At 40.6% G+C, this 13,111-nt stretch overlaps 1 protein-coding gene across 1 annotated transcript in view; it reads left to right on the top strand.

Annotated features, from left to right (window-relative positions):
• Positions 1-13,111, top strand: part of eif3hb (eukaryotic translation initiation factor 3, subunit H, b) — a 152,233-nt gene that overhangs the window by 103,795 nt on the left and 35,327 nt on the right. Inside the window, exon 5 of the mRNA XM_063042269.1 lies at positions 12,428-12,577. Within this exon, the coding sequence (XP_062898339.1) occupies positions 12,428-12,577 (150 nt within the window). The remainder of the gene's footprint in view (positions 1-12,427; positions 12,578-13,111) is intronic.

Raw genomic sequence — 13,111 nt, 5'->3', positions numbered from 1 at the left:
AAGATTGTAGCTTAATTACAGTACTGGGTATTGCTGCACTGTCAAAGCACTAATATGTACAAGTTGAGGACTGACTTTCCCAATAATTTTCTGTTAATCGACTTTACTGAGACAGTTATTCTGATCATTATCTCTTGAGTGTTTTCAGAAATTTTATGCAAACTAGTTGTCCATTTCCTGCAGTATAATAGTGATCATCTTCTAATAAAATATTTCACACAATTAAAAAAGGCAGCATATAAATGCAGCTCTGCCTTCTTTTATTCCCGTGCCTTTGTAATGTTTTTGTCTTTATGAAAGACATTACTTAAAGTAATCCTGATTTGCTTGAACTTAGCCAAAACTCATTTTGATGGATGTCAAGGTCAACAATAGTACTTGTTTGTAGAAATGTGTATCATTATCCATATGTAAATAAGAAAGTAAAATTCACGTAGAATATTGTCACATTGCAACAAATTTTGACACGCATTGAGAACAAAATGCTTCTCAACAAGAATGAGAGAAACTAGAGGAATGGAAATTGGCAGAATTAATTTGCTGGCATCCTACGAGAATCAAGGTGCTATTATCAAACAGTATAGCAAGTGGAGTTTGCATGACTAAAGTGGTATACATTATATCAAATGATACAAACTGGAGAAAATCTGCAGATGCTGGAAATCCAAAGCAACACACACAAAATGCTGGAGGAACACAGCAGGTCAGGCAGCAGTTATGGAAAAGAATAAACAGTCGATGTTCAGGCCAAGACCCTTCATCCGAACTGGGGAAAAAGGTTATGTCAGAGTAAGAAGGTTGGGGGAGGGGAGGAAGAAGTACAAGGTGGCAGTTGATAGGTGAAACTGGAAAAGTGGGAGGGGGGGTTAAATAAATAGCGGGGAAGTTGAAAGAGAGGAAAGGCTGGAGAAGAGGGCATCTCATAGGAGAGGGTAGAAGACTATGGAAGAAAGGAAGGAGGAGGAGCACCAGAGGGAGGTGATGGGCAGGCGATGAGATGCGTTGAGAGAGGGAAGCAGTTAAGTAGCCATTTTATTTGCACAGTTTGTCTTCTATTGCACATTGGTTGTCAGTCTTTGTGTATAGATTTTCACTGATTCTACTGTATTTCTCTACAGTGAATGCCTGCAATTAAATGACATGTACAGTACTGTGCAAAAATCTTAGGCACATATATACAGCTAGGGTGCCTAAGACTTTTGCACAGAACTGTAGTAATTTTATGTATTGTACTGTACTGCTTCCTCAAATGAAAACAAAGTTTATGACATATGTGAGTGATGATAAACCTGATTCTGATATGGGTCTCTAATGTGGTCTGAGGGTGCAGGAAGCGGGAAATCATATTTGGGAAAAGGGAAAGGGGTAGTGGAAGGAGCGGGAAGCAGCAGAGAGTCATTCTGTTGTGATCAAAAAAGCAATTGTTTTGAATCAAATGACATTGCTGGTGTCTCGGGTAAGTGTGGCTATACCCACCCCGGCACTCCTCTTCTACCAGGCCCACCCCCCTCCCACAACACTCCATCCTCACCATTCCTAACATCTTTTTCTCCCACCAGATTTACAAATTTGCTCTGCTGCACGTTGACAAATACAGTACCGTGTAAAGGTTTTAGGCACCCTAGTCATATGGGTCTCAGACCTCTGCACAGTACTGTACATATATGTAATAAATTTACTTTGAATTTTAATTTCTATAATTTATATTTCATAATGCATTTTTGGATATGGACTTGGGATAAACATTTAATCAGATGGCCCAGTGTGGTTGTCAAACCTTTAATAATATTGAGGCAATTTAATTAGAAAGCTTACAAAAAAGGGTCAAAGTAGTTAATAATTCCTGCAGTGAGATTTATTCTATGTAGTTTTCTAAACAGCATACTTTCCTTATGAATTGAATTGATTTGAAAAGGAATCCTAAATATATTGGTAAAGAGAAAATAAGTTATTTTTAAATTTCATACAGCATTTGTCAAATTACAGTTCAAGAGACTTGAAGAAAGGGCATGGTATTAAATAGAATGGAGTCCCGTGACTGAAACAATTTGAAAGTAAAAACAAGGGAACAGTATTGCGTTTACACAAGATGCTAATTGGAGTATTGTCTGAGTAAAAGGCGTATATGATTGAATGGAGCTCAAAACCATGGACTGGGGCTATCAGAGCTCTTAGTAGAATGATGACATGAATGAGAGGTTGCAATTATGAGCATTAAATTGGATCTCTCCTTGAGAAGGAAGATTGAGCGGATACACGATAAGATTATTTCTACTGCTGGGGTCCTGAAACTACAGATATAGTCTATGATCGTGTTGTAGACACAAACTGGAAGTTAAAAGGTTTTATTCAGAATTGTTACTGAAATTTATGCATGAGTTTGTCTGACCAGACCAAAGTTTGTACAGGTTAGTGTTTATTTCTGTCAATGGAGAGAACTCTGATAGTTTTCTAGCTCTCACAGGACCTCTGGTGTTTGAACATTGGTAGTGCCACTAGTTAGAACTGCTATTGCACAGGAGGCCACTCGGCCCGTAATTATAGAGTCATAGAACATTACAGCACAGAATCAGGCACCGGTCCATCAGCTCTGTGCAAGCTTGGTCTTCAGCCTAGTCGAAGCTATCTGCACCCAGTCCATCGGCATGGTCCATGTACTTATCCAAACTTCTCTAAAAAAAAAGTTATAATTAAACTCACATCTACCACCACCATTCTTATGTCAGCTTTCAGTGGAACAAACTACTTTCTCTCAAGCCCCTTCCAATTCCTGTTTGTAGGCAAAGATTCTGAATCCGGAACCACCACAGGAAGCAAATTTTAGATCATAGAAGAACATAAGAAATAGGAGCAGGAGTAGGCCATCTAGCCTGTCGAGCCTGCTCTGCCATTCAATAAGATCATGGCTGATCTGACCATGGACTCATCACCACCTACCTGCCTTTTCTCCATAACCCTCAATTCCCCTACTATGCAAAAATCTATCCAACCTTGTCTTAAATATATTTACTGAGGTAGCCTCCACTGCTTCATTGGGTAGAGAATTCCACAGATTCACCACTCTCTGGGAGAAGCAATTCCTCCTCATCTCCATCCTAAATTTAATCCTTCGAATCTTGAGGCTATGTTCCCTAGTTCTAGTCTCACCTACCAGTGGAAGCAACTTTCCTGCCTCTATCTTATCTATCCCTTTCATAATTTTATATGTTTCTATAAGATCTCCTTTAATCTTTCTGAATTCCAGTCAGTACAGTCCTAGACAACTCAATCTCTCCTTATAGTCTAATCCCCTCATCTCTGGAATCAACCTTGTGAACCTCCTCTGCACTGCCTCCAAAACCAGTATATCCTTCCTCAAAAGCTGCACCCATTTTCCCTTCCAAAGTGGATGACCTCACATTTACGGACACTGTAGTCCATCTGCCAGACCCTTGGCCTCTCACTTAACCTATCTATATCTCTCTGCAGACTCTCCATATCCTCTGCACAATTTGCTTTTCCACTCAATTTAGCATCATCAGCAAACTTAGATACAGTATAGGCCGGTTAGCCTAACGTCGGTGGTGGGGAAACTGCTGGAGTCAGTTATCAAGGATGTGATAACAGCACATTTGGAAAGCGGTGAAATGATCGGACAAAGTCAGCATGGATTTGTGAAAGGAAAATCATGTCTGACGAATCTCATAGAATTTTTTGAGGATGTAACTAGTAGAGTGGATAGGGGAGAACCAGTGGATGTGGTATATTTGGATTTTCAAAAGGCTTTTGACAAGGTCCCACATAGGAGATTAGTGTGCAAACTTAAAGCACACGGTATTGGGGGTAAGGTATTGGTGTGGGTGGAGAATTGGTTAGCAGACAGGAAGCAAAGAGTGGGAATAAACGGGACCTTTTCAGAATGGCAGGCGGTGACTAGTGGGGTACCGCAAGGCTCAGTGCTGGGACCCCAGTTGTTTACAATATATATTAATGACTTGGATGAGGGAATTAAATGCAGCATCTCCAAGTTTGCGGATGACACGAAGCTGGGTGGCAGTGTTAGCAGTGAGGAGGATGCTAAGAGGATGCAGGGTGACTTGGATAGGTTGGGTGAGTGGGCAAACTCATGGCAGATGCAATTTAATGTGGATAAATGTGAAGTTATCCACTTTGGTGGCAAAAATAGGAAAACAGATTATTATCTGAATGGTGGCCGATTAGGAAAAGGGGAGGTGCAACGAGACCTGGGTGTCATTATACACCAGTCATTGAAAGTGGGCATGCAGGTACAGCAGGCGGTGAAAAAGGCGAACGGTATGCTGGCATTTATAGCGAGAGGATTCGAGTACAGGAGCAGGGAGGTACTACTGCAGTTGTACAAGGCCTTGGTGAGACCACACCTGGAGTATTGTGTGCAGTTTTGGTCCCCTAATCTGAGGAAAGACATCTTTGCCATAGAGGGAGTACAAAGAAGGTTCACCAGATTGATTCCTGGGATGGCAGGTCTTTCATATGAAGAAAGACTGGATGAACTGGGCTTGTACTCGTTGGAATTTAGAAGATTGAGGGGGGATCTGATTGAAACGTATAAGATCCTAAAGGGATTGGACAGGCTAGATGCAGGAAGATTGTTCCCGATGTTGGGGAGGTCTAGAACGAGGGGTCACAGTTTGAGGATAGAGGGGAAGCCTTTTAGGACCGAGGTTAGGAAAAACTTCTTCACACAGAGAGTGGTGAATCTGTGGAATTCTCTGCCACAGCAAACTGTTGAGGCCAGTTCATTAGCTATGTTTAAAAGGAAGTTAGATATGGCCCTTGTGGCTACAGGGGTCAGGGGGTATGGAGGGAAGGCTGGGTTCTGAGTTGGATGATCAGCCATGATCATAATAAATGGCGGTGCAGGCTCGAAGGGCCGAATGGCCTACTCCTGCACCTATTTTCTATGTTTCTATGTTTCTATATTCTGTTTCCTTTTCCAGATCTATATATATGGTGAACAGTTGCGGGCCCAGCACTGACCCCTGTGGCACGCCGTTCACTACTGATTGCCAACCAGAGAAACACCCATGTATCCCTACACTCTGCTTTCTGTTGGTCAACCAATCCTCTATCCATGCTATTACATCACCCCCAACTCTATGCATCCTTATCTTATGGATAAGTATTTTATGTGGCACCTTATCAAACGCTTTCTGGAAATCCAAGCAAATGACATCTATCTGTTCCCCTCTATCCACTGTGCTCGTTATATCCTCCAAGAACTCTAGTAAGTTTGTCGAACCAGACCTGCCTTTGCTGAATCCATGTTGCGCCTGCCTGATGGATCCATTTCTTTTCAGATGCCTTGCTATTTCTTCTTTAATGATAGCTTCAAACATTTTCCCATCTGCAGATGTTAAACTAACTGGCCTATAGATTACTGCCTTTTACCTACATCTTTTTTGAACAGTGGAATGACATAAATGTTTTTTTTTTAAATTATCTTATTTCTCTTTTGTCAGAATTTTAAATCTGTACCCTTGTCCTTGAAATCATCAGCAGATGATCAGGCTTCTGTCCATTAATTGGTATAAATGACGATCTTGTACACTTTTCTCAAATCTCTTGACATTTCTTTTGGTCCAGCTCTTGCTGCACTGGTCAAACTTTTCTCCTTCCAAACTCTTTTCTCTATAGTTCAAAATCCAAAGATTCAAAGTAAATTTATTATCTAAGTATGTATATGTGACAATATACTGCCTCGGCATTTATTTTCTTGCTGGTATTGATTGGAAAATAAAGAAATGCAGCAGAATTTATGAACATTTATAAATAACAAAGACAGGCAAACAACCAATCTGCAAAAGAAGTCCATAAGAGAGGAGCAGAAATAGACTATTAGGCTGATTGAGTCTGCTCTACAAAAAGTTAATAAATAATACTGTACTAAATTTGTAGATTACTTGGAAGTGTGTCTATAAGTTGTGGAGTCAGTTCAGGTTTGAGGTGAGTGAAATCATCCACACTGGCACAGAACGCTGATGGTTTGAGATAACGAAAGTTCTTGAACCTGGTGGTGTGGAATCTAAGGCTCCTGTACTTTCTGCCTGATGATTGTAATAGGACGAGAGCATGGCCTGGATAATGGGGGTTCTTGATGATGGATGCTGCTGTCTTGTGACAGCACTCCTTGTAAATATCCTCAGTGAGTGGGGAACACTTTGCTCGTGATGGACTGAGCTGTATCCACTAAGTTTTGTAGGCTTTTTCTGTTCTTGGGCTTCCAGGCTGTGATGCAACCACTGTGCATCAATAGAGGTTTGTCAAAGATAAATCACCATTCTCCTTAAGTTTTAGTAACTGATCTCTCACCAAGTTCTGCCACTTTCAAAGATGCACTCAAGCCTCTCTGTCTCCCATGTACACCTCTGTATCATGCCATACATTCTTAATTGTCTCTGTGTATTCTTTCTGCCAGATTGCATTTCTTAACACAATTCTGCTTTACATTTCATCTGTCTGTTCAGTCAGTCTGTCAGTCTTGCTGTCTTACCTTGCAGGTTTTGTGTCATCATAAATTTGGAAAAATTATCCCAAGCTATAATGCCATATGATATAGGAGCCGAATTAGGCCTTTTGGCCCATTAAGTCTGCTCCACCATTCCACCGTGGCTGACTTATTTACCCTTTCAGCTCCATTCTCTTGCCTTTTCCTCGTACTTTGACATCCTTACTAATCAAGACCTATCAACACTTTAAATGTATCCAATGATTTGGGCTTCACAGTCATTCGTGGCAATGAATTCCACAGGTTCACCAACTTCTGGTAAATGAAATTCCTTCTCATCTCTGTTCTAAAGGGACACCCTTATACTCTGAGGCTGTGCCCTCTGATTAAACTCTCCCACTATTGGAAACATCCTTTCCACCTCCAGTCTATTGAGGCCTTTCAATATTCTATAGGTTTCAGTGAAATTCCTCCTCATTCTTCTAGACTCCAACAAGTATAAGTTCAGAGCAATCAAACATTCCTTATATGTTAACCCGTGTCTTAAGTTCTTTCTCTCATTGACCTTGGAGACTACACTGTTTGGTTCCGTGCTCTTTAAGCCAGCTTGCAAACCTTGATGCTGCTGACCTTTAAGTCCATAGGCGTCAATATTACTGATTGTGGGAGCTGATTGAAAGGCCACATGGAGTTGGTATTGAAAATAATGGGTGATAAATGATTATCAACAAGTTTTTAATAGCAAATCCGATTTCTATAACATAATTAGTGGGCGATAAATGATTATCAACAAGTTTTTAACAGCAAATCCAAATTTCTATAACATAATTAGTGAAGTTCCTGAAACTTGGATGTCGTTACTACTGCATTCTATGTTTCTACTTAATCTAATTTTGTATTACAACTGGATGCATGCCATAGAAGTGAGGTTTCTGAAACTTGTGTGTCACCACTGCTGCATTCTATTAGTCCAGTTAATCCTATTTTCTATTACGATAATGGGTGCACACTCTAACATAAATAATGAGGTTCTTGAAACTTGGGTGTGGTCATCGTGTATTTCATGTTTCTACTTTATACAGATGTCTATTACAGTAATGGGTGCACACTATAACATAATTAGTGAGGTCCTGAAACTTGGGTGTGGTCCTGCTGCATTCCATGATTCTACATCTACATCAGTTGTCTGTGTTTCCCTGTTACTACATTAGCACAATCTACATCTCTATTTATATTTTTTGCCCACACTTCCCTTTTTGCGTTGGATTTTATCAAATATTAAAAAAATCTGTTAACAACATCCATTGCATTGCATTCATTGGCTTCTTACATCAGCCTCCTATGTTACCATATTAAGGATTCAATCTACTTTCTCAAGAACAATTTTAAATGAACATATCTATGCTCACTCTTTATTAATTTGGTCTTTTCCACTTTCTTAATGTTTTCCTTGATTTTTGTGTTTTTTAAAAAAAATTGCCTACAGCTATAGTTGTCTGGCAGTGCCTTTGCTTCCACTTTTGAATAAAGGTGTTGCATATGCCATTTTCCATTCCTCTGGCACCTGGTGCAGTTAAAAATAGATGCACATACTGCCCCTATCCTCCCCTCAGTAACCCAGAGTCGTTTGTTCATTATGTGCCACGTAGTGTGATGTAGGCGAGCCTGGCCTTTCTATGGCCACGATTGTTCTTGGCAAGTTTTTCTACAGAAGTTATTTGCCATTGCCTTCTACTGGACAGTGTCTTTACAAGATGGGTAACCCCAACCATTACCAATACTCTTAAGAGATTGTCTGTCTAGCATCAGTGGTCACATAACCAGGGCTTGTGATATGCACGAGCTACTCATACGACATTCCATTACCTACTTCCTTGACTTCACGTGACCCTGATCGGGGATGGAAGGGGTAGCTGAATAGGTGCTACATCTTGCCCAAGATGTAGTATTTCATCTATACCTTCTGCTACTGTCATCTCAAGATAGCGATGGCGATATATGTAAGTGTTTTGTGGGCAACTCACAAAATTATTAGATATACACCTTCTGAACTGCATTCTGCAGACTGTAATTTCACTTTAAGAAACATACTTTTGATCCGCCACCTTTTGCTTTATGCCAGTCCTTGTGTGTAGTTTTTCATTGATTCTGTTGTATTTGTGTTACTGTGAATGCCTGAAAGAAAATGGACCTCAATGGTGACATATATGTATTTTGATAATATATTTACTTTGAACTTTATCCCAAGTTAGACTTATCGCTTCTCACTAAGCACTAATTTACTTGTCTATCAAACCCTTTTGAATTCCTTTTTATATTAAGTGCTTTTCTCTTCAAATACTGTTTCTTATTTGTCTTATTTTCTTCTTCACTTCCCTCTCGTTTATTTTTATTTAGCCAGGCTCTTTGGAATTGTGCACCTCATGCGTGCCATGCTTTTTTTCTTTCATCACCTTCTCTACTTTGTAATCCAGGGAGCTCTATCCCAGATTACATAGAGTACAACAAAAGAACAGTTATTACTAAAGTACATTTTTGTTGCCATTTACAACCCTGAGGTTTGATTTCTTGCGGGCATGCACAGTAAATCCAAAACCACAATAGAATCAATAAAAAACAGCGCCCAACAGGACGGACGAACAGCCAGTGTGCAAAAGACAACAAACTGTGCAAATATGAGAAAAGTAATAATAATAAATAAGCAATAAATATAAAGAACATGAAATGAAGAGTCCTTGAAAGTGAGTCCATAGTTTGTGGGGATAAGTGAAGTTATTCCCACTGGTTTAAGAGCCTGATTGTTGTGGGGTAATAACTTTATACTTTATTGTCGCCAAACAATTGATACTAGAGGGTACAATCATCACAGCGATATTTGATTCTGTGCTTCCCATTCCCTGGAGTACAAATCAATAGTAAATATTAAAAACTTAAATTATAAATCATAAATAGAAAATGGAAAGTAAGGTAGTGCAAAAAAAAACGAGAGGCAGGTCCGGATATTTGGAGGCTACGGCCCAGATCCGGGTCAGGATCTGTTCAGCAGTCTTATCACAGTTGGAAAGAAGCTGTTCCCAAATCTGGCCGTATGAGTCTTCAAGCTCCTGAGCCTTCTCCCGGAGGGAAGAGGGACAAAAAGTGTGTTGGCTGGGTGGGTCGTGTCCTTGAATATCCTGGCAGCACTGCTCTGACAGCGTGCAGTGTAAAGTGAGTCCAAAGATGGAAGATTGGTTTGTGTGATGTGCTGGGCTGTGTTCACGATCTTCTGCAGCTTCTTCCGGTCTTGGACAGGACAACTATTCCTGAACCTGGAGGTGTGAGTGCTGAGGGTCCTGTACCACCTTCGTGATGACAGTGGCGCGAAGAGAGCATGGCCTGGGTGTTAGGGGTCCCTGATGATGGAATTTTGGGTCATGATAAAGATAATTAGCTTTACTCATCAAATGTACATTGAAACTTACAGTGAAATGCATCGTTTGAGACAAATCAAATTAGTGAGGATCATGCTAAGGGAGCCTGCAAGTGTCACCAGCGCCAAAAGAGGTTCTGTTGAATCCTTTCTGCACGCTTTCTAAAATACTAATATTGGTTTGTAATTGTCACGTATACAGAGATATAATGAAACACTTCTCTTCCATAGTGTGCATGGGGTCAGAATAAGTTAAAATGGTAGCTATGTAGAATAACGTTTAAAAGCTACCGAAAGAATGCAATGCAATAAACAATGAAGTGCAAGATCACAGTGTGGTAGATTATGATGCCAGGAGTCCACCTCATTGTACAAGGCTGATAACAGTGGAAACCAGACTCCACTTCTTTCCTGTAACGTGACAACAAGAACTGTCCCTTAAGACCATAAGTCAAAGGAGCAGAAGTCGGCCATTTGTCCCATCGAGTCTGCTCCGCCATTTTATCATGAGCTGATCCATTCTCCCATTTAGTCCCACTCCCCCGCCTTCTCACCATAACCTTTGATGCCCTGGCTACTCAGATACCTATCAATCTCTTCCCTAAATACACCCAATGACTTGGCCTCCACTGCTGCCCGTGGCAACAAATTCCACAGATTCACCACCCTCTGGCTAAAAAAAATTTCTTCGCACCTCTGTTCTGAATGGGCGCCCTTCAATCCTCAAGTCATGCCCTCTTGTACTAGACTCCCCCATCATGGGAAACAACTTTGCCACATCCCCTGTCCATGCCTTTCAATATTCGAAATGTTTCTATGAGGTCTCCCCTCATTCTTCTAAACTCCAAGGAGTATAGTCCAAGAGTGGACAAACGTTCCTCATATGTTAACCCTCTCATCCCCAGAATCATTCTAGTGAATCTTCTCTGAACCCTCTCCAACGTCACCACATCCTTTCTTAAATAAGGAGCCCAGAACTGCACACAGTTCTCCATGTGAGGTCTTACCAGTGCCTTATAGAGCCTCAACATCACATCCCTGCTCCGAAACTCTATTCCTCTAGAAATGAATGCCAACATTGTATTTGCCTTCTTCACCACTGACTCAACCTGGAGGTTAACCTTAAGGGTATCCTGCAGGAGGACTCCCAAGTCCCGTTGCATCTCAGAACTTTGAATTCTCTCCCCATTTAAATAATAGTCTGCCTGTTTATTTCTTCTACCGAAGTGCATAACCATACATTTTCCAACATTGTATTTCATTTGCCATTTCTTTGCCCATTCTTCCAATCTATCCAAGTCTCTCTGCAGACTCTCTGTTTCCTCAGCACTACCGGCCCCTCCACCTATCTTTGTATCATCAGCAGACTTAGCCACAAAGCTAATTCCATAATCCAAATTGTTGATGTACAACGTAAGAGTTCAATAGGATTTTCGATAAGTAGTTCAAGTTTAAGTTTATTATTATCTGACTATACAACCAAATGAGACAATTTTCCTGTGAACCATGGTGCACCTGCAGCCTTTTTTCATACACAGCACATAAAACATAATATTACCACGACTGAGTTATTAAAATATATTTCAAAGTGCATGTGAAGTGTGCAGCACAGGTAAACAATAAACAGCTCACTGTCCAAGTGATGAAACCTAGGTGGTGGCAGGGTCCCACAACCTGGAGGAAAGAAGCTGTTACTCAGTCTGGCAGTCCTCGTCCTGATGCCTCTGTACCTCCTTCCTGACACTAGTGGGGTAAAGAGATTATGGAGGGTGAAAGGTTAGCATGGGTGGTAGAAGACACAGCTTTGGGCCCTTATCGAAGAAAGGATGTGCTAACACTGGAGAGGGTTCAGAGGAGTTCATGTGAATGATTCTGGGATGGAAAGGGTTATCATATAAGGAATGTTTGATGGCTCTGGGCCTGTACTTCCTTGAATTTAGAAGAATGAGGGCGATTTCATTAAAACCTTTTGAATATTGAAAGGCTTTTATAGAGTGGATGTGGAGAGGATGTATCTTATAGTGGAGAGAGTCTAGGACCAGCGGGTACAGACTCAGAATAGAGGGATATTCCCTTATAACAGAGACGAGGAATGCCAGAGGGTGGTGAATCTGCAGAATTTGTTGCTTCAGGAGGGTTGTATTGTGGGTTCTTGTTTAGTCAGGGCCTGAAAGGTTATAGGGAGAAGGAAAGAGAATGGGATTGAAAGGGAAAATTGATCAGCCATGAATAAATGACGGAGCAGATTTCATGGGCTGAATGGCCTAATTCTGCTCCTATATCTTATGGTCTTATGGTTTTGTTGAATGCTCAATAGTCAAAGGCCTGAGTGACCTCCTTGTGTTCCTAATTAATATGTGCATATCCGAAATCCTGAAAAACTTTGAAATAGAGGTATCTATTTCAAAGTGTCTCATTTTTTATACCCATTTACTATATAAAAATAAGTAATTTTGATGTTGCTTTCCAGTTGATGTTTGACAAATCACCTTTATATAGAAGTTCAGAAGTACTGCCAGTCTTATTAATTCTCATATGTCTCTATCAACTAGAATAAAGAAAGCCCTCATTACTTCAGAGAATATGTTTGAAGAAGTGCCCATTATTATCAAGAATTCTCACCTCGTTAATGTTCTGCTGTGGGAATTAGAAGAAAAGTCAAGTGTGTCTGAAAAGCAGGAACTCCTGAATTTGGCCAGTGGGTAAGTCTGCTTGCTTTCATATCATGATTTTATAAAAGTTTTCTTTTGTAAAGTACACTCAGTGACCACATTATTACATACCCTCTGTATCTAATAAAATGGCCACTGAGCGTATAGAGTATTCTGCTGCTGTAGCCCATCCACTTCAAGGTTTGATATGATGTGTATTATTTGAGTTATTGTCATCTTCCTGTCATCTTGAACCAGTCTGGTCATTCTCCTCTGACCTCTCATTGACAAGATATTTTCGCCCACAGAACTGCCGCTCACTGTACGTTTTTTCCCCACAATGTTCTCCGTAAACTCTAAAGACTGTTGTGCATGAAATCCCAGATCAGCAGTTTCTGACATACTCAAACAACCCCATCTGATGCCAACAATCAGTCCAGGCTCAAAGTCAGTTAGATTGCATTTCTTTTCCATTCGGATATTTGGTCTGAACAGCAACTGAACCTTTTGACCATGTCTGCATGCTTTTTTGCATTGAGTTGCTGCCACATGATTGGCTGATTAGATATTTGCAGTAATGAATAG

Source organism: Mobula hypostoma, chromosome 1 (assembly GCF_963921235.1).
Source record: "Mobula hypostoma chromosome 1, sMobHyp1.1, whole genome shotgun sequence".
Taxonomy (NCBI): Eukaryota; Metazoa; Chordata; class Chondrichthyes; order Myliobatiformes; family Myliobatidae; genus Mobula; species Mobula hypostoma.
Note: the sequence above shows the minus strand (reverse complement) of the source record. Positions and strands in the feature narration are given on the sequence as shown.